This window comes from Podarcis erhardii (genome assembly GCF_964252035.2).
Source record: "Podarcis erhardii genome assembly, chromosome: 5".
In the NCBI taxonomy this organism is placed as follows: Eukaryota; Metazoa; Chordata; class Lepidosauria; order Squamata; family Lacertidae; genus Podarcis; species Podarcis erhardii.
In genome coordinates, this window is record NC_138509.1 from 21,151,947 (window position 1) to 21,171,047 (window position 19,101).

At 43.5% G+C, this 19,101-nt stretch overlaps 1 protein-coding gene and 1 long non-coding RNA gene across 9 annotated transcripts in view; one reads left to right on the top strand and one right to left on the bottom strand.

Annotated features, from left to right (window-relative positions):
• Window positions 1–19,101, top strand: part of SH2D4B (SH2 domain containing 4B) — an 80,795-nt gene that overhangs the window by 42,523 nt on the left and 19,171 nt on the right. For 5 of the 6 annotated variants that reach the window (XM_081861253.1, XM_081861256.1, XM_081861252.1 and 2 more), the window contains one exon: window positions 3,543–3,670. In XM_081861253.1, coding sequence (XP_081717379.1) covers window positions 3,543–3,670 — 128 coding nt within the window. Of the gene's footprint in view, window positions 1–3,542; window positions 3,671–4,917; window positions 5,157–19,101 lie in introns of those variants that run through there. The other variant, XM_081861257.1, reaches the window with a different exon arrangement.
• LOC309341634 lies at window positions 4,914–19,099 on the bottom strand. Of its 3 annotated transcripts, none has more exons than XR_014156470.1 (4): window positions 19,010–19,099; window positions 12,636–12,787; window positions 7,130–7,285; window positions 4,914–5,052 (listed from the first exon to the last, which is right to left on the bottom strand). It is a non-coding gene; the product is annotated as an uncharacterized lncRNA (long non-coding RNA). The 3 variants fall into 3 exon arrangements; XR_014156471.1 differs by having other exon boundaries at window positions 7,130–7,288; XR_014156472.1 differs by lacking the exon at window positions 4,914–5,052 and adding an exon at window positions 5,765–6,096 and having other exon boundaries at window positions 7,130–7,288.

Consider the following 19,101-nt stretch of genomic DNA (forward strand, 5'->3'; position numbering starts at 1 on the left):
AACAAGCTCTTCATGTTGGCACATTGTGTTACCTCCAGCTATGACAATGTCAACAATAGTCACTGCTTCAATTTTTTTAAGCAGGGGAATTTACTTAACAGCAAGGAGCTATAAATCCTGTACATTCTTCAGACTGGTGCACGGCCTGACCTCCAACTAAGGCATTATCATTTCTGCTTCTCACATTCCAGACAGAGAGACTTTTGTATGCTTAAAGAAAGACATCAATGCCTGCTTAAACCACAATCTAGAGTTCCTTGAGTTTGCTTCCACTCCATAGCTGCCGTGTCTGCCATACATACAGTAGTTCACATACCACATCACCAAGCAAGCTGAGTATTAGGAGTGGACCACAGGCAAACGTAGCTTTGCCAATGCAGGCTGTAAAGCACCTGGGTTTTATGGACAGAGTCCCTATCTGAGGGCCCTTGTACAGTTCAGTACTTCTGCACCATTTTCCTCTAAAACTAAAAAAATCAGAAATCTTCGTAATCAAGAATGCAGCAAATGAAGCAAGTCAGGTTGTGGTTGAGAATTTCTTTACAAAATCCATTTCAACTTAGTTGTGAGTTTTCTTTTGGCCAAATTAATGCCCCCTCTGATTGTATTTTTATTGATCCCTTGCCTGTCTGGTAAGTTCTGTGGGTTTCCAGCAGTGAAAAACAATCCGACATAGCAGATGGAGTTAGGCAAAGTTTTATCAGTGGCTCCTCTTGGGTTTACATGGCACCATATGATATTATTAATTAGTCTTGGTGTTATGAACAAGCGAGTGGAAACCCGAACATGCTGTTAGTTTTTTTTTTATAATGTGCAACGGCATACACCAAAAGTTCCACTAAGTAAGTGCAAGTCTCTTTGCGTCGATTTGTATTTTCATTTTTAATACCAAGACTCTCAATTGTCAGTCTTTGCTCCTGTGAAGTCTGGCAGCTCAGCAGGGCAAAAGGAACCCTAGTCCCTTCCTGCTCGGCATTTTGCATTCCGCTTTGACAAGCAATCCCTTTGTCTTGCTGTGTTTTGATATAGAATTGTGCCTCTAATGGTTGCTGGCATTCCCAGCTTGATTAGGGAATAAAAAAATGTAGCCTCCGAAAGGCAGTGAATTCTCTATGTTTTGCTGGTGAGTTGCTTCTTGTAGCAATACTGTGGTTATTTTTGTTATTCCAAGCCACTTAAGATGAAGGAGGCTCTTCCAAAATAAAGTCATAAGGACATTAAGAAAAGCAATAACTGTGAAGGGCTATTAAATATTATTCAGCTTTGAGTTCTAAGCCTTTTAAGTTCTAAAGTGCAACTGTTTAGTGTGGAATTCAGCAATAATTTAGATGTGAATGCTTTCTTAATACTCAAGTGAGACCAAGAAGATCCTTACAAGGCTATGCCAATTATTCTGTACTTACCCAAAGCTGTTTATCCATCTCTTAAGTGATATTATTGTATGATCAAAGAGTCAGGTTGCCTTGCTATCTTCATCCTTGTGGAGAGCTAGAAAGTTGATGCTCACAGGAAAATACACTTAGATCTTTAGATCATCTTAGTGGAATTTGAGGATTGCAGGGCAATATCTCCTGTATCATTGCAGTAGCCTTATTTTTGGATTCAGAAGAATGTGAGAAGGTTTGGGGTGTTATTCTAAAGCAGCAATGCTGCAGCAAGCAAAGGCTCTAACAGCTCAGACAGCTGCTTGTGGCTGGAAAGCCAGACAGGATGTGTGTGACTGCTGCCATGGAAACAAAGGGGCAGTCCATCCTTATTGAGCACAGGATATGAGCTCAGTGTGTGTCATATGACCTGTACAGGATGTACATGGGTGGAGTTTTGGAGTTTCTCTCTGTTTTGTTGAAGAGAGCAGACATCTTTGACTGTATGACTGCTATAGACAGGAATAAAGCATGTAGTTACATTTCTGTCTGTGTCTGATTCCCCTCCCTGGGGATATGCAGGGAGGAGGAGGAGAAGAGGAAGCAGTTGGTGTGTTTTTCTCACAGCCTGAGGAAAATCGCCGGAACGGACCTCGTGCATTCCTGCCGGGAGTCGCCGGAGGGAGGTCAAAGGAATTCAGCCGGTGCCTGTAGATAGGCACATACCTCTGACCGAGCCTGAATTCCAACATGGGGAGGGGGAGCAGGCACATCCATGCTGTCCCTGCCCTTATGCCCCCACGTGCTTTGGGTGTGCCCACTCCACCCACCTCAACTTCCCCATATTGCATGGGAAGGTATAGAAGGGGCTTGACAACATGTTCAACTGAACATGCTTACAAGCACCTTTGCTACCAGGAGCCCTGGTAATTCAGGATTTCCCATCACAGGAAGGCTTGTGAGCATGTTCAGTCAAATGGATGAATATGTTTACATGGGAATGGTTCCACACTATAATTTCTGTGAAGGCATCTCAATGTGTGGATCAGCTTTCCCCACATGCCTTACCATTCTGGCTTGGGCTCCTTGAATCGCCTTGTATTTGACAACTTGCTTGGTCACCACAGGTGACAAGGGATTCTATGCAGGTGGCTGAGCAATGTTCTAACCCTCCACATAATGCAGTGGGCTGGTTAAGGAGGGTTGGAATAACAACAACAATTTATTACTTGTACCCCACCCATCCGACTAGGTTGCCCTAGGCACTCTGGGCAGCTTTAGCCAATGATCCAATGTTGACTTTGGAAGAATGAGAGAACACACCCTAGAGCAGCAGTAGGGAACCAAATCCTTGGGCTGGGCTGGGCTGGACAAATGTGGTCAACCAGGCATCTTTATCTGGCCCCAAGGACTCCCATCAATCACACTCATAACTGACTGCTCCATTGTTTTCCCCTGGCTGGAATGTTTCATTGAATTGTCAGGATGCCTGTAGCTTATACATGTACAGACCAGTTTTTTTCATGGTTGGACTTGCATCCATTGCCCCACCCACGCTAGCATCCAGGCCCAAGAAGGCAATGCAGCTCTCAGACTGAAAATGTTCCTTGTCGCTGCTGTAGAGGCATGAATGCAGACAAATGGTGCAAACAGTGCCCTCCTACATCAGGAGCTCTGGATGGAGAAGATGGGCAAAAGATAAGGTTCTGTTCCACCTCCAGGATGAAAGCCAATAAAACAAACTAAGCCTGGTTTTTCCATAGACTCAGGTTTCTTATCACTTTTCAGGAACTGGGAGAAAAGCCTCAAAACCATTTTAGTGTGCTGCTTCATTGAACCCTGAAAATTACTCTTTGCTTTGTCTCTTCACCTTCTTGAACCCTGGTTGGGTGGCTACTATGGACTTTTGGGTGGCAGCCCCCTGGTTCTGAAATAGCTTTGGCAAAAAGACTTGCCTGGTGCCTTCTTTATGCACCCCCCATGTTTAAGTAATCAAACCTCATGTTTAATTAGCCTGAAGAGTACTATAGAAAGTGGGGAATAGCATTTCCCAAACCATAATTGCCTCATTGACTGGTTAGAAAAGAAATCCCTTTTATTCCATAATGTGCAATTTCATTTCGGCACAGCAATCTCCGTGTGACTTTAACCTCCTTCTTTTCTTTTCATTTAATACAGTAAAGCCTGGGAACGGCCTCTGAGGCCTTTCTCCAGAGAAGTTATTATTCAGTGGTTCAAAGAAGAGCAGCTTCCGCGCCGTGCTGGATTCGAGAGGAACGCTAATACTGTGGCGCCTTGGTTTCATGGTAAAACTGTTTTTTGTTGGCGTTCTTAAGGCTGAAGTGCTTTTCTGGGAAGCTTATAGTGGCTGGGGTGGGATGCTCGAGAGGTTTATTTATTTCCTGGAGGAAGCTATAGCACATGAGACGTGCACAGCCTGAGCCCCAAAACACAGATGCCTTTTTACAGATAAAAGAAGGGAACAGCTACATCTCTCTCAAACTAGTATTTTGTTAACCTTGTTGATGTTTATTAGCTGGTGCAGTGCAGTGGTCAAAATAGGCATGGGATAAGTGCATTAGTGGAGCCGGTCCAGTGCTTCCACTGTTGTGTCCACACTGTTCCACCACTTTCCCCTGCTGGTAAGCCCAGCAATATGGCTGACAGGAGGCTAGGTGTTCTGTGGTGTCTTCTCCATAGGCATTCCGTGTACCACTTCAGAATGTGCAAACACGTATGAATTAATGCTGTCCTGTACAGGCAACTCCCCATGTACGTGTGTTTGAGGAACATGTGCACATGCATGCGCACACTGCTGCTAACCTGGAAGTGGCATGAAAGGGTGCAAAAATGGCGCAAAAATAGCATCTAGAAATCCCATGAGCCTTTGCAAGTATAAGCACCGACTTTGAGGCCTGTGCAAAGTTGGAGTTTGAACAAGGAGGGTTGAAGGGAGGGATTGTCATGGAGTTTAGTTTTTTTAAAGGATTTTTCAAGGGTTTCCAGGGGTATAGAGGGTGTTTGCAGGCTTTTTCAATGGCGTTTCCAAAATATGCGATTTCACTTAAACGTGCAGTGCTTTGGAATATGACGCTTGCATAAATGGGGAGTTGCCGGTACTGTACTGCACGTAGAAAACTAGCATGTTAGGGAGAAAGCTAGGCTAAATCCTTTCTCCATGACATCTAAAGTTCTGTGTGCAGGGACTATTTATATAAAGAAAATTTCAGGCATGTGGACTTTTACCTGCAGTCTTAGGTAGTACAGCCCAGTGAGCAATGGGTTGACCTCTGAGCTTGGAAGCTGACAGCTTTCTGGTTCTTAATCTCACTTTAGCTATAAACTCTCTAGGTGATCTCGGGCTTGCCATTTTCTGGCATTGTCTTAGTCCTCTGGTCTGCTCATAATAATGATGATGATACCACTGGCCTGCCTTACAAGGCTGTTGTATTGCTAAGGTGTTAAAAGTTAAATATTCAATAGTCACAAAGTGCTAAGAATGACTGTCATTATCTGATTGTTCCGTTGCTTTTCTTTCTCCCTAATATTGTAGCTCGCAGTGCCGTGACTCTTGCATTTTTGTTGCTGTCTTGATTAATTACTGCATTGGTTCCAGTGACAAAGGTCCATGCAAACCAGCCTTCTGGTGGAAGGAAACATAACCTGCCTCAAACTGAACTGAAGAAATCTGAGGAAAAAAATATATTTTAATGAATCAAAAATGCTTTCAGAATGCTATTAATTCTGGTCCTAAAAATCTAGCCTAAAACGTTTAGTCTTATTTAGAACTGTGCCAAATATTCATCAGCTTCACTTTTCAAGCAGTATCAAACAATTTTGATATGGTAGAAATTTTCTATTTAAAAAATACTTTGGTTGTGCAAATAATTACCCTTTTCAGTGATATCTTTGCAGCTTGGTCGTTGTTGCTTTGATTGCCTTCTTTGCATGCTAGGCAGGGCCATCCCTACCATTAGGCATGAGGCAACTGCCTCAGGTGGCAGATCCAGTGTGGGAAGGAGCAGCAGCATTCACTTTTACCTCTGCCCCGCTTGTCCTAAGTCCCCTATTCTGGTCTGCTGCCTCAGATGTGGTAGAGGATGCTACACCTGTCAGCAGTCTCAAAGTGAAGATTTAGCTGCCAGTCTGGTGGGCTTCTGTGTGTGCAATGGGGAAAGGGGTATCATCTTGTCTTGGGCTGGTCAGAGGCTGCTTCTTCCTCCCTTTCTGTATGAATTATTTTGGTAATCCCACCCATCCAAGGATCACAATGTAAATAGAGAAGTGTCAATTCTGTGTGGCCAGTCAGATTTGCCTATCTGATGTTGTCATTGATAGCAAGTGATTGTGCAAGGAAAAGTAAGAACACCAATAAGCAAGTAACAGCAACAAAAGATGAGTAGTTTTAGCTTTCCTGTGGTTTTATTGGATTCGAGGACAGATCTGTGCAGGCAGTGTAGGGTCAGGCCTACTGGCAGGCAGAAAGCATTGACAACAAGGCCTAGGTGAAATCCCTTTGCTCATGAAACTGCTGAGTGGTCTGAGAAGATCTGTAGAGCACTTGACTTAAAATATCAGCTGCTTCTGATGACCACTTGAGCTGCTCAGCCGCCATCGACTGCACACCACCTTTTTGCCTCTGTCTCAGCAAAGCGCGAGAAATTCCTTAATACAAGGACTGAATCTGGCCGCTGCTGCGTTCTGGCTGAAATGAAGCCCTTTGGAACCAAGCCTACGTTGGTGAGGAAAGTGTAGTTGAATAGTACTCTTTGAGTATCTTTGCCTCTTCCCACCCCCCGCCTTGCAGAAAAGCAAGATTTAAGTATATATAATGGATGAACTATTCAATCAATAGGTTGTTGTATTAGAAATAATGATAAACCTGCTCACACTCACATGCAAAGTGCTTTGTGAGGTAATGCTGCATTCGTTGAATTTTATTTTATTTTAGTTATTCGTTGCATATATAGGCAGCTCAGTTGGTTAGAGTGTGAAACTGACATTGCCAAGGTAGTGGGTCCGATCCCCATTTGGGACACCTGCATGTTCCTGTCTTGCAGGGAGATGGACTAGATGACCCTCGGGGTCCCTCCCAACTCTACAATTCTATGATTCTGACTTTTTCTCCAAAGGAGCTCAAGATGGTGCGAATGGCAAAGCTCTGTTCACTGTGGGGATGGAAATTGTGGTTTGGGCATGCCTGTAAACCTTGATTACAAGGGGGAAGATATTATTGCAGGGCCAATGGGAATCAGTAGGATTGTTCCAGTTGACCTGGAGGGGCTTTGAATGGAGGTTGACTGAACTGGTGAACAGCAGGAAATACTTGAATCAAAAGCCCCTTTGTGCGGTGTCACAAATCGCTGACATATCTTTGATAAAATAAAATAGATGAAAATTCACCTCCATGTATCTGGGTTTGTGAAAAAGAAAAGAAAAATAGAAGAGGTCTGAGTGTTTACAAGATGCCAAAGAAAGTCAATTTCTATGTGATTTAAATTCAAGCTACCTTAGTCATTACACAGAATGAATAGTACAGATAAAAGGGCTGTATTGTTATGAGAAAATGAATGGAGGCAGAACAAGCTTCCTAAACTTGAAATAATATTTAGCGGGGTTGGCTAAAACACACAATTTTTAAAAAATTGGCAGGGGATTGTCTGACATAAGGATCCCCCCCCTTTTTTTCCATAAGCCCTATCAAGGTATAGAGGTCCTACTCACTGAAATAGATTTGCACAGGAGAAGTTCTTAGTGGGTTATACCTTAAATGCCCAGTGTCATGAGTGAGATGCTGCAGTTGTCCAAGGACACATTTAGAGTACTGGTGGAGTGGACCCAACGGCAGTCTTTTAACTTAAACTCTCTCTCAGGTTTGTTGTGAGGATACTGTGGGATAACTTCCTATGGGTCCTCCTCTGCTGCTTGGAGAACAAAGAGGAAAATGATTTTCTAGATCCATCTCAGTCGGGGTTTAGACCTAGTTTTGGCACAGAATGTGCTTTGGTCACCTTGTATGATGACCTCTGTTGGGGGAGAGATGGGTGAAATGTGTCACTGTTAATCCTCCTTGACCTCTCAGCAACTTTTGATACCATCAACCATGGTATCCTTCTGGAGCCACTGTCCAGGTGGGTGGCACCGCTTTGTGGTGGTTCTGCTCTTACTTGGATGGCCATTACCAGAGGGTGATGCTTGGGGGGAGTGAGAGCTTTTTGGCCCCAGATAAGACTGAGGAACTCTTAGTGGGAGGTTCCCTAGACTCGATGGATGGGAGGTTGCTGTTCTTGATGGAGTTACACTCCCTCTGAAGGAGCGGCTACACAGCTTGGGGGTACTTCTGAATCTGTTGCTATCACTTAGGTGCCATGGGCTGCCTTCTATCATTTTTCACTAGTGGACCAACTACATCCCTGTCTGGAAGGCCTAACTTCTGCCTTCAGTGCTCTGGTAGCCTCTACGCTAGATTACTGCAATGTGTTATATGTGAAGCTGCCTCTGAAGTTAGTTCAGAAACTTCAGCTGGTGTAGAATTCAGTGGCCAAGCTGCTTACCGGGGCAAGGTGCTTTGAGTATATACTGGCCCAACTGCACTGGCTGCCAATTAGGTTCCTGGCCCAGTTCAAAGTGTTGGTTTTGACCTGTAAAGCCTCAGATGGTTCAGGACTGCAGTACTTCAAGGACCACCTCTCTCCATATGAACCCAGACCCTGCAAGCATCATCAGGGCCTTCTTTGTGTGCCTCCTCCATGAGAGGTCTAGAGGGTGGCAACATGAGAACAGGCCTTTGCTGCAGTGGCTCCCTATTTGTGGAACGCTCTCCCTAAGGAGGCCCACCTGGCGCCTTCATTACATATCTATAGGCGCTAGAAGAAAATGTTTCTCTTCTCCCAAGCCTTTGGCTAATAAAACAAGCTGGCCTTTTAATATCTCTCTCTCTCTGGGGATATTGTTATTGTTTGTTACTAAGTTATGTATTTTTGTGTCTTTATATTGTAATTTGTCCTGTGATCCTTGAATGAAGGTCAGCTTAGAAATTTAATTAATAAACAATGGGCAGGGGATCACCTAAGAATGATAAGTAAGTCATTCCGTTCAGAGGAAGAGTGAAATATAAGAGGAATCAACTAAAGCTCAGTCTAGCCTTCTTCAGGCATTACTCAAGTGCACAACCTAGCCATGAGCAGGGGGAACAGATACGAGTGAACTGAGTTCCTATCTCAATCTGTGTGAGTTGTAAGACAAACATTTGTAGGACAGAGCCTCCTGTACCCATGGAGATTTAGAATCCTGGAAGAATATTACACATGCTAGACATTCTAGAACAGTTGGGGGTATTATTTCCTTAAGGACCATTGTGTTGCATCATCATGAAGCTGAAGCAGAACAAGGGCATTGCTTCCTTGCTCTCACTGGTTTTGCCTCCAGTCGTGTGAGAGCAGAATGCTAGACTTGATGGGCCATTGCTTTGATCTAGCAGGACTCTTCTTACATTCTGGAGCTGCTGAGTTAAAAATATATATATAGAGAGAAATGGGACCCAGCAGAAACAGGGAATGTATTTGCTGCCACAGTAAATGGGATGAGAACGTTTCTGGTGCCAATCAGGGGGTTGGGAGTGGGAGAAGAAAAATGAGGCAATCTGCAGAGGGCATGAGAAAATCAAGCAGTGCTTGGGGGCTCCGGGCTTACTGGAAAAACTGTAGTGGCTGTTTCTTTTCTTGCTTTTCTCTGGCTGTTTTAAGGTGGCCACATGGGCCACCGTGTTCACCACAGATGTCTCTGAAATTATGTTTTATCACAACTTAGTGCCTTTCTGAATGAGGGATCTGGGGGATCTGGCTGTGTTATGTAATTTTGTTTCTCAGCATCCCAGATGCGGCATTGCAAAATCATGGACAAATCACATCAGCTGTGTCAGACAATTGGATTAAACATCAGTGTGGGGAAATGAGGCTGACGACTTGATGGCAAGGGCATGGAGGAAACAAACCTGACATGAACAGCCGCATAACTGAAACTGCGCAAATGTATTTTCAGTGTGTGCCATGAAGAAAAAGCGAGGCACTTTTGGACACTTAGGAAAATGTAAGCGAATTGAAGTAAACAGGTTCAGCTACACCGTAGCTGCAGTACTCTTGAGGTGAATGATTAGACAAAAATAAGGAAGCATTTGGTCGAGGGTTCCAGTGTTCATTTGTAATCATTGTTTCGGTGGTTGTAGAATACTTGCATTAATGTTTGGTACAAGACTGTTTCCAGGTGATTATGCCTGTTTTTCAAGGTCAGTCAGCCTTCAGCAATACCAAGGGGGGAAAAGTTGATTGCCTTGTTGACTCCAATTCACCTCCCTTGGGAAGCAACCATGGTGGTTATTTCCCTCCTTTGTTCTCACAAATAATTTGATCCTTCGTACAACATGTCACCTCACTTTAGTTTTTAATAATTGTTGAGAAGGCTGCCCGTCCTTTCGAAGGCCTTGTGATTGTCATTCTAGGGCCATTGTAGTTGAGAAGTGTCTGCACCAAGACGTTATTAGCAAACACGATAAATGTTTTAGAGCCGTGGCCTCCTGGAGGAAGAAAGAAGAGTATCTAAGGGAGGTAACGTGATCTGGGGCATATGGCAAGGAGAAAGGAAGCGAAAAAGGCCAGCACTGCTGTTGCTCTGAAACCCGAGAGCCAGAGGGCTGAATAATTCATGCCGACGGTCTAATTGTCAGTGTGGAAATAGGCCTTGCTAACCCTCCACAATGCACCGAACATCTTTCCTTTGTGTTTAACTGGGAGTCAAGTGCTTATGCACCAAGGCTGTAGATGATGGATGGAAAAAAGATTGCTTTATTGGAGAGCTGCTACTGATTCAAAAGAGGGGGGAAATGTGATTACATCAGGTGCTAGCACAGATGTGGAAACAGACTTGCTTGCTGAAGCATGATGAAGGCTTAAGAAATAGAAGCAGCCCCCTGTACCTTGGATACGAGTTGCCCTGGGCATGACAATGCTCAGTATTAATGTAAAATTTTAATCTAATCTTGAGGCTTAAGCAATGAAAGACCATCCATGTCACTAATTAAGGATGTGCACCAATGCCAGGGCATGTGGATTTGCAGGTGTTTTTGCTTTTTATTCCTGTTTTGTTCTCGTCTGACTGTTGATGAATCCTAGCAACTGCTAATTAACATGTCCAAGAACTTCTCTTTGTGTACAGAAATGGAAGGCAGCAATAGCCAGTAATGGACTACTCTTTTGTAGGCTAGTTAAGTGTGTGTGTGTGTGTGTGTGTGTGTGTGTGTGTGTGTGTGTGTGTTTTGGGGGGAGGGTGTTTCCAGACATTTCTGAGTCTGATGAGTGGAGCATGATAGCAAAAGTCAGGCCAGGCCAGAATCCCACACGTATACTTTTGCAAGACCATTTATCTCCCCCCAAAAGGGTGTGTGTAGAATATTGGTGGCTTTCAAGGGGTGGGATGTGGGTATATCTTTCAAGAAGAGGTGGCTGAGTTTTTAACAACAAAAAGCTCCACTCACCAGTCCAGTGGTGACACAGATAACTACACTCACTGGCACTATCCTCAACGCTGCCACTGACATGCATCCATACGGAATGGTACTGGCATGATTAAAGATGATGTAAGGAAGTTCAGGGGCACAAATCCGGAGCTCTGCTTACCACCACTGCTGCCTGGCCATGAGGGCTGTTCAGAAAAGCTTCTTTCCTTTCATTTTAAGCTCCACCACTTGATTATGACCTCTCCTGCATGTGAAGACAGTTTTCAGTGGATTGAGTGGCCAAACCAATAGTGGCTCCAAAGGTCAAGAAGGTGCTTTCTGCACCTGCTGTAGAGGGAGGTGCGGGGCAGATGGGGTTCATCAACCTGGGAAGGTAGCCCATCTAGGAGAAGGAAAACTCTGGTCCTAAACGTCTGCTGCCTTGTAGGGTATCCTTAGGAGAAGAAAAGACTAAAGAGTAAACCCTACAAAAATCAGGAGTGGACTCCCTAAGATGGTTGGATGGTGCCTTTCGGCAACACCTGCAGCCACACTAGTGCCAATGTATTGCTCTGCTTTCCTTTGGACCCAAAGGCCAAGAAGGGGGTCTTGTCGTCTGGGCAGCCCAGGACCTCCATACACACTGCCCAGGCTTGTGCCCCAGGGAAGTCACTTCAGTGCTGCTAACACAGTGTTTTGGCTTCACCCCTGGAGGCACACATCCTTGTCTCTTGAGACAGATGGATGCCAACAACAGCTTGATTATCCAATGTCATCAAGATTGCTGTATGATGCTTACTATTATTTATAGTTATGCTGGGACAGCTTTCAATACCTTTTCCCAACATACCCTAGCAGGGCATACCTATATCTCTGGGAACATATGTCTCTGAACTGCAGCTCTCAGCATCCCTTACCATTAGTCATGCTGGCTGGGGCTGATGACAGCTGGACTCCAACATCAGGAGGGCTGCAGGTCCCTCATCCCTGCTATGCATGTGTACTCAGAAAATCCCATTGAGTGCTACAGTTTCAGCCTAAAGAACACTTCCTTCTTTAGATGAATTTCATGTTCAATACTATTTATTTATTTTATGAATCACTTCCTGTGAAATATTCTGAAGTGAATTAACAATAAAGCATTTATAAATTCATTTTCTGGCCAATGTAGATAAAGGCAAATTCCATTTAAGAGCTTTTTCAAAATAACTTTAAATGGGTTAGTAGATGACTATCTGATAATTAATCCAATGTTTTGACTCTCACTCATATTAAATATTTCTTACATAGATTTTGGCTCAAGCTCAATGTTTGCATAAAACTACTAATGGAATTGGACACAATGTTCGCTGAAAATAGATTCCACAGCACACATTTTAAGTCTAACATGTGACCAGAACTTGGAAAAATGACTTGGCTTTCTGCATCTCACTCTCCTGCCTTGGGGAATGTCCCTTATAGAGGTATACCAAAGAACTGATCCCAAATCAGGAACCAGGTGGATCCACTTTGGATAGATTTGGGTCTTGTCTGAGCTGAAGTGGGATCTCTTCAAAGCACCACAAATTGAAATAGGGATTTTTAAAGTCCTTTGGGGTGCTTTGGAAGTTTGCATATAACTCTTTCATATGTGCCATTATATTGCGAATTGTTTTGTGATGCTTCATGGGAAGCCATTCATAAAAGAAATAAAGAAATCGAAAAGAAATACTGCATATATAATGGTAAAAGTACTGACTTTACAGGTAACTTTTTTGCGGATGACCTTCCTACTGACCTACCTCCATAAGACTACATCCTTATCGATTTCAGCCTCTAGATGGAAGTTGCTGAAGCTGTCAATCTGAAGTTTCTTTTGGAACCACAATATTTTTGAGGCTTGACAAAGCAAAATTATGCTCACGAACGGGCTCTCAATGGGGTTGCTTGCACTCTGCAATCATGCCAAGGGAAAGCACGTGATTACAGAGAAATATGTAGAGAGATCAGACTGCAAAACGTTGTCACTCAGGAAGCAGTGGGAGACAATACTTAACCTACTGACATTACAATGGAGAAATAGCAGAAGGACTATTAGAAAATAAAAAGCAGGCTTTGGGGGGTAGGTTTCCATTAGCCGTTTTGTACACATATAAAAAATGTGAGTTTATTTATGTGGACCAAAGGGGTCAGGTAAGAAAACGTAAGCCTGTGGTGAATATAAATTAAGGCACTTTCTTTGTAGCCTCTCTCAGACGCTCGAGAAAGACTTTAGCCCCATTTCCATCCTTAGCAGTTATATGGCTTGCATGTTTACCTACAGTAAAAGCTTATACGACACAAGCTATCTATCTATCTATCTATCTATCTATCTATCTATCTATCTATTATTATTATTATTATTTTAAACCCACATACATTCCCAGGTGCATACAGTTCTGAAGGATGTAGATTATGCAGATGCAGGGAATTTCAGGCTCCACCCCCACCCACCCCCACCAGGCAGAGGAACAACAACAATGGGATGTGCAGAGACAAATTCCAGAGCACTGGTGTGCCCCCCTCCTCCCCTATCCTGTAAAAGTAGTCCAGAAGAATCCCATGGTATCAGAAGCTGCTGAGAGGTACAGGAGAAACAACAGGGTCACAGATCCCTTGTCTTCGAGCATAGGTTGTCTTCCAGAGTGATTGAGAGAGTTTCAGTGCCGAAAGTCTGGCCAAATTTTTCAGCTGGCACTTTTGTGGGCTGGCACTCCTCCTCCCTGCCCACTGTTGATCTGTTGATGTAGGTGTTGGAAAAATGCCCTGGGGGTGCCTGCAAGCCCCCAAAACTCTGAGTGTCCTCCAGTACGCACAGCTCTGGAAAAGGCATTTCCCCTCGTCTGCAGTGCGCTCAGCGACATATACCAGCTGGTATATGCACACTAATCTTCTGGCATAACGCAGCAAGAAGAGTGAGACATCGTAGATCTGCTCTACTATTTATTTACACACTATGTGCAGACAAAAGCATGATGGCGTCCGTTCTCTCCAGCTCCGAGAGAACAAACAGAACAAGTAAAAGTGAAAGTACATTATGGCGAAAGAAATAAGATTATCTTCCGTTTCCCACACTCTTCCCAGACAGGCATGTGATTTACAACAATATCATCTGCAGCATCAGAGGAGTGAAATTGCTAACAGGAGGTCCCCTTTGGATGGTGGGGTTCAGCTTGCTGCCTGTGGAAGGGGATTCTACCCGCTCACATAATTGGCCAATTGTGAGCAGGCAATTGACTACTGATTAATAGACTATTGTATTTTAATATTCTGTTGAAAGTCGCCCAGAGTGGCTGGGGAAACCCAGCCAGATGGGCGGGGTATAAATAATAATAAATTATTATTATTATTATTATTAGCCAATTGCGAGCAGGCAAGGGGGCAGGTTGCTCCCGGGGGGCACACCAAACTGGGCCTGCGGCTTCGCTTGGGTCCACGACCTGGGAATATAAGGGACCTGTGGCCTACCTTCCTGGGGGGAAACAAGGTGAATCATGGGAAGTGGGTCCTGGGACTTGAAAGAGTATATTCCTTTGCTATCAGCTTTCCTTCTCCCAGCATTACCGTGCCTAGTTACCACTTCCTTGGTGTTAAAAAGACAAACCTTTATTCTAGTACCCATTAAATAAAATCAATATATAAATGCATCAGAAGCAACTAGACAAATATTAAGTTCACTTTGTTAATTAGAAAGTTCTCACAAGCTTAAGCAATTTAGAAGAGTGGGGAGGGAACCGTTCAAATTCCCTGGAGCTATTTAATCTTTAATTGAAATGTGGGTTTCTAAGGAAAAAAAATATTTCCAACTTCTGTGCTTTTAATGTGCATGTTTGGGCAGGGGGGGGGGACCCCTCTGTGAAGGGTATAACATTCACTTTGTGATGGATTTTGGACTTCTTTCATTGACACAAAGCAACTGATCCAAAAAGAGATACCATGTATTTGTATGTGGCAAATATGAATTCATATATTGCAAAGAATTAGTAGAAGTGCACTGGTATTTGGTTAGGTTTGGCGGCAGTTCCCTGTTGATTGCACTTTCTACACTGTGATCTGTAGCACTGAGACTTAAGGCTTTGCTTCTTAGGATGACTTTAAAGAGAATTGTGATTTTAATTTGTTCTGGTTTCAAAGTCCTCTTATTCCTTGGCTTTGTAGTTAAGTATAGACTGTAATTTACAATACGTCATAAATATATATTTTAGTAATGCTGCTCAATAAGCTGCAAAGAATGATATCCGCCTGCCCCCCCAGCTGGGCAGCATACAAAATTAATACCCTATTTTAAACAACAGTTTTCTTTTGCAGCAGTGTCACTGAAATTAAATAATTCAGATTAAGTGGTTCATGGGCTCTAGACGAGGTGCTTTGAATCTGAGCTACAATCAGAAATCTGTTGGAAGACATTAGGAAACCAGTTCCGATTCAGATGCATTGTTGGAAAAGGCTGGTTCCTTGGCCATCAGGGATGATGGCAAACTGAGATGCAGGTGGGCAGGCAAACAGGGAAGTGGAGACAGGCAGCCTGGGAGCAACTCCGAGAAACGAGTTGGTTACTAATCTCTTTTGTTTGTTACTGCAGCAGCCTCAGAGGGTTTCCAGACCGTTGCAATTTGGGACTGGGTGTGAGAGTCAATCATATTCTGGCAAATTCAGGTTGCATAATTAAAGCTGATTTAGTGCTCTTGTGTAAAAATCTGCTCCCCCCCTGCTTTATGCAATAAGGAAAATGGTGGGGAAATGTACCAGATAGTGTGGGATAGTAATTGCTTGACACAAGGCTATCTAACCTTCTTCTGAGGTCCTTTCTCCAGCTCTCTCCTCTGAGAGGTGGCTTGGAGACTGATGACAAGGGGAGGTGGCCTTCTCAGTTGTGGCTTCCCATCTGGCTCTCCCCAGCGAGGATCACCTGGTGTTTTCAGTGACATCTTTTCAATGATGGTAAAGTCTTATCTGTTCCCCCAGGCCTTTGATAGACTGAGATGGGTCTGTTTTATCGTGCTGCCGAAGCTTCTTATGGCATTTTACATGTTGTATGAAAAAGGAGGATTTTAGCTTAGGCCTCTTCACATGTATTCTGCAGTGGTACCATTCCAAAGGAGCTGCCCTATACGTTTTTCCTGAATATCTGAGATGGCTCTTTATGTCCTGTTTTTATTTTAAAGGATTCCCAGGCGCTGCTGTGTATGTCCTGCCTTCAGTATTTGGGCTCATTTGCCATCTCTCTGACACACAGGCCGAGCCTAGCTTTAACCGGCTTCTACAGCAAACAGTTATTTTCACATTAGCAACAAATTGCAATTAGGGCAGGCAAGAGACAGTTCAATATGAGTTGCCACCAAAAGGAAAGCAGTGAAGAGTGAAAGTGAGAGAGAGAGAGAGATATCAGCATCTCTAGTAAATTAGTAACTTCTCAATGACAGTAATACAATGTTTGGTCTTCTTTCAGGCTGCCCAATTAACCTTTTTGACTATTCAATACACAAAAGCCGGACCAATCATTTTACTCGTCCATCATTAAATAATTGAAATCATGTCAAAGATGGTGTATCAATGAAGAACTGAAGTTGTTGACAAAACATTTACGCTCTGTTGATGGTGAACTTGAGACGGAGATGAAATTAAGCCAATCAAATCAATAATAGCCCTTCGATACTTGTTGATTATTGATTGTGGTCATTGTTGGTTTAAGACCAATGAAAGGACAGACTGCTTCACGTAAAGTGTTTCTAATATGGAATTATTACATTCAAGAACTGTTGATGGCCTCTTGCTTCAAAGGCTTTTGAAAAGCGATTACATTTATGCAATGCTTTTTTCGGGGGGGGGGACGACGCAGGGGTATACATACCCCTAAACATTTTGTGAATCTAAGTTTGGCCTCATTGAGGGGCAGTATTTCAATATGAGTAGGAAAATGAGAGTACCCCTAATTTATTTATTTTTTTTAGAAAAAAACCACTGAATTTATTTATGGCAGATCTAGGTCCAAGAGATGGGATCTTTCCCCCTTTTTTAGGACTTCTCATTTATCCTAACTTTCAAAACATTTCAACATGAGAATCAGTTCAACCAAAAGGCATTTGGTACAGATTAAAACAGAATGCTGAGCAGACATCTAAACAGAGTCTTATTAATTCAGAATTGTACAACCTACTAGACACCACTGGGAAAGGGTCAAAACTCAGAGAGCAAAATTGGTGAGACCCCTTGGGGATTCTCTCAAATTCCATTGAAGGCCTTGTAGACGAAAAGATCAATGAGTCAATATGCAATGACTCAGCCTATGTCACAAAATTCATAGTTCTTTGAGTTAATTCATCATGGTGCAGCACTGCTGAGCAATAATGCAGCCCTGCAGTGTTAGGAGACAGCTGCTGTGACATACATTCGTAATACTTTAATACATCCCAGAGGATCCCACCCCCAAAGTGTACTGCGCTCAGCAGGGTTTCCTTGATGAAACTTCTCAGAGTTTTTGAGAGTTAAGGCTGTGGTTTGTATATGGTTTGTATACGTTTGGTTCACAGCTGAGGAGACTGCCGTTCATCACAGTGTACGGTAATATTTTGAGGCGCTTGGTGATAACGAGAGGACCAATTGCATTTGTATATAGTTTAACCTGATGGGTCATGTTTATAATCCAGGCCTGCAACATTCATATGAAGAGAACTATTGAAAGCAAGCCCCAAGGGGTGTGGGGTGGCGATACATTATTTCAGATTTCCAGTTGTCTTACAATGTCTCTTTAGGTTTTATCTATTAGTAGTTACTTGTTTAATTATTTTCTTTGCTATGAATTGTACCCCAAAGTGGCACAAAGAGAAGGCGGCTTGTGAAAGCAGACTTTCTTTTCCTTTACTCCTGCAGCCTCCTGTACTCACACTCACACCCCAAAACCCTCTCCAGATAGTAATCCCTATCCAAGAGAGGGAGGTGTATCATATAAAGTTGCATTGTAAGAGGGGAATTGCCCAAAACTGGGTGGAGAGATCTTCTTTCTGGTTCAATTTTTTTTTGCTCAATTGGGGGGGGGGTCTCCTTCCTGCTGCAGTCCTGTACCACACAACTCCCACTGTTCAGGTATGGATGCTGTGCATGTGTCTCTCTATAGGGGGGTAGTTGAAGAAGCAACATTTATGATTTAATTATGTCTGTCGTGAATTTCCCACCATCATGCAACCCTGATAGTAGCTTTGCAGATCTTGAACTGCAGCGCTCTAGTGTTTATATTCCCACTTGTGACAGAGCAATCCTCAACATGAACATCAGAAGGGAGTCCCCGTGCATTCAGTTGCACACTTTCCTGGGAGTAGGTCTGATTGTCTGCTAAGATCAGCTTTCCAATATACCTCTTTGTGATGCTGTCTTAGGTACCACATCCAGAACACACAATTCATAGAATCGTAGAGATGGAAGTGTCTGCTAATACCGGGGGCTGATGTTGCGTTCCTCTTTTGTACCTGCAAAATATATCTTCCAACATTCCACCAATGAAACTAGGGACGCTCCCTTGCATGAGAACATGGGGTGGGGTGGGGGCTAGCAAATGCCAAATCAGGGGAAATACAATCCAGATCCAAGAAGATCTACTAGATCAGGATCCCTCAACCTTGGCCTTCCAGATGTTTTGAGACTACAATTCCCATCATCTCTGACCACTGGTCCTGCTAGTTAGGGATCATGGGAGTTGTAGGCCAAAAACATCTGGAGGGCTGAGGTTGAGGAAGCCTGGACTATATCTACCCCATGCCTTGGAGGAAACAACTGCAGCATGTCCACACACTTAGGGTTATAGAGCAGGGATACTAAAGCAGCTGGCAATGCCCAGTTTAGAAACAATAAATGCTACCTAAGAAATCAAGCATTTCCTCACATTAATCTGGTGCCCTTTTTGGATTCTGATTGAAGCACCCATCAGTTAGGCTGAAACTATCAGAACTGAGCCAGCATCAATCCATCCACAACCCTGCTCTGACCTACTCCCATCTCTTGGCTCCTCCACCCCAGGGAGATTCCATCTGCATCCAGACATAGTCAGTTTCAACACCACCCACGACTGCGTCTTTCACACAAATCCAGCCCTCCTTCCCTTGCAGATTTTCACTCCGCCTGCTGCTGCTCCCCACCAGCTTACCTCTTCTTATGCATCCCTAGAGTCCACAGGTACATTAGGGAGACATGAAGAACATTTGTCCACCCAGAAAGGAGACAAGTTTGCAGTATGTA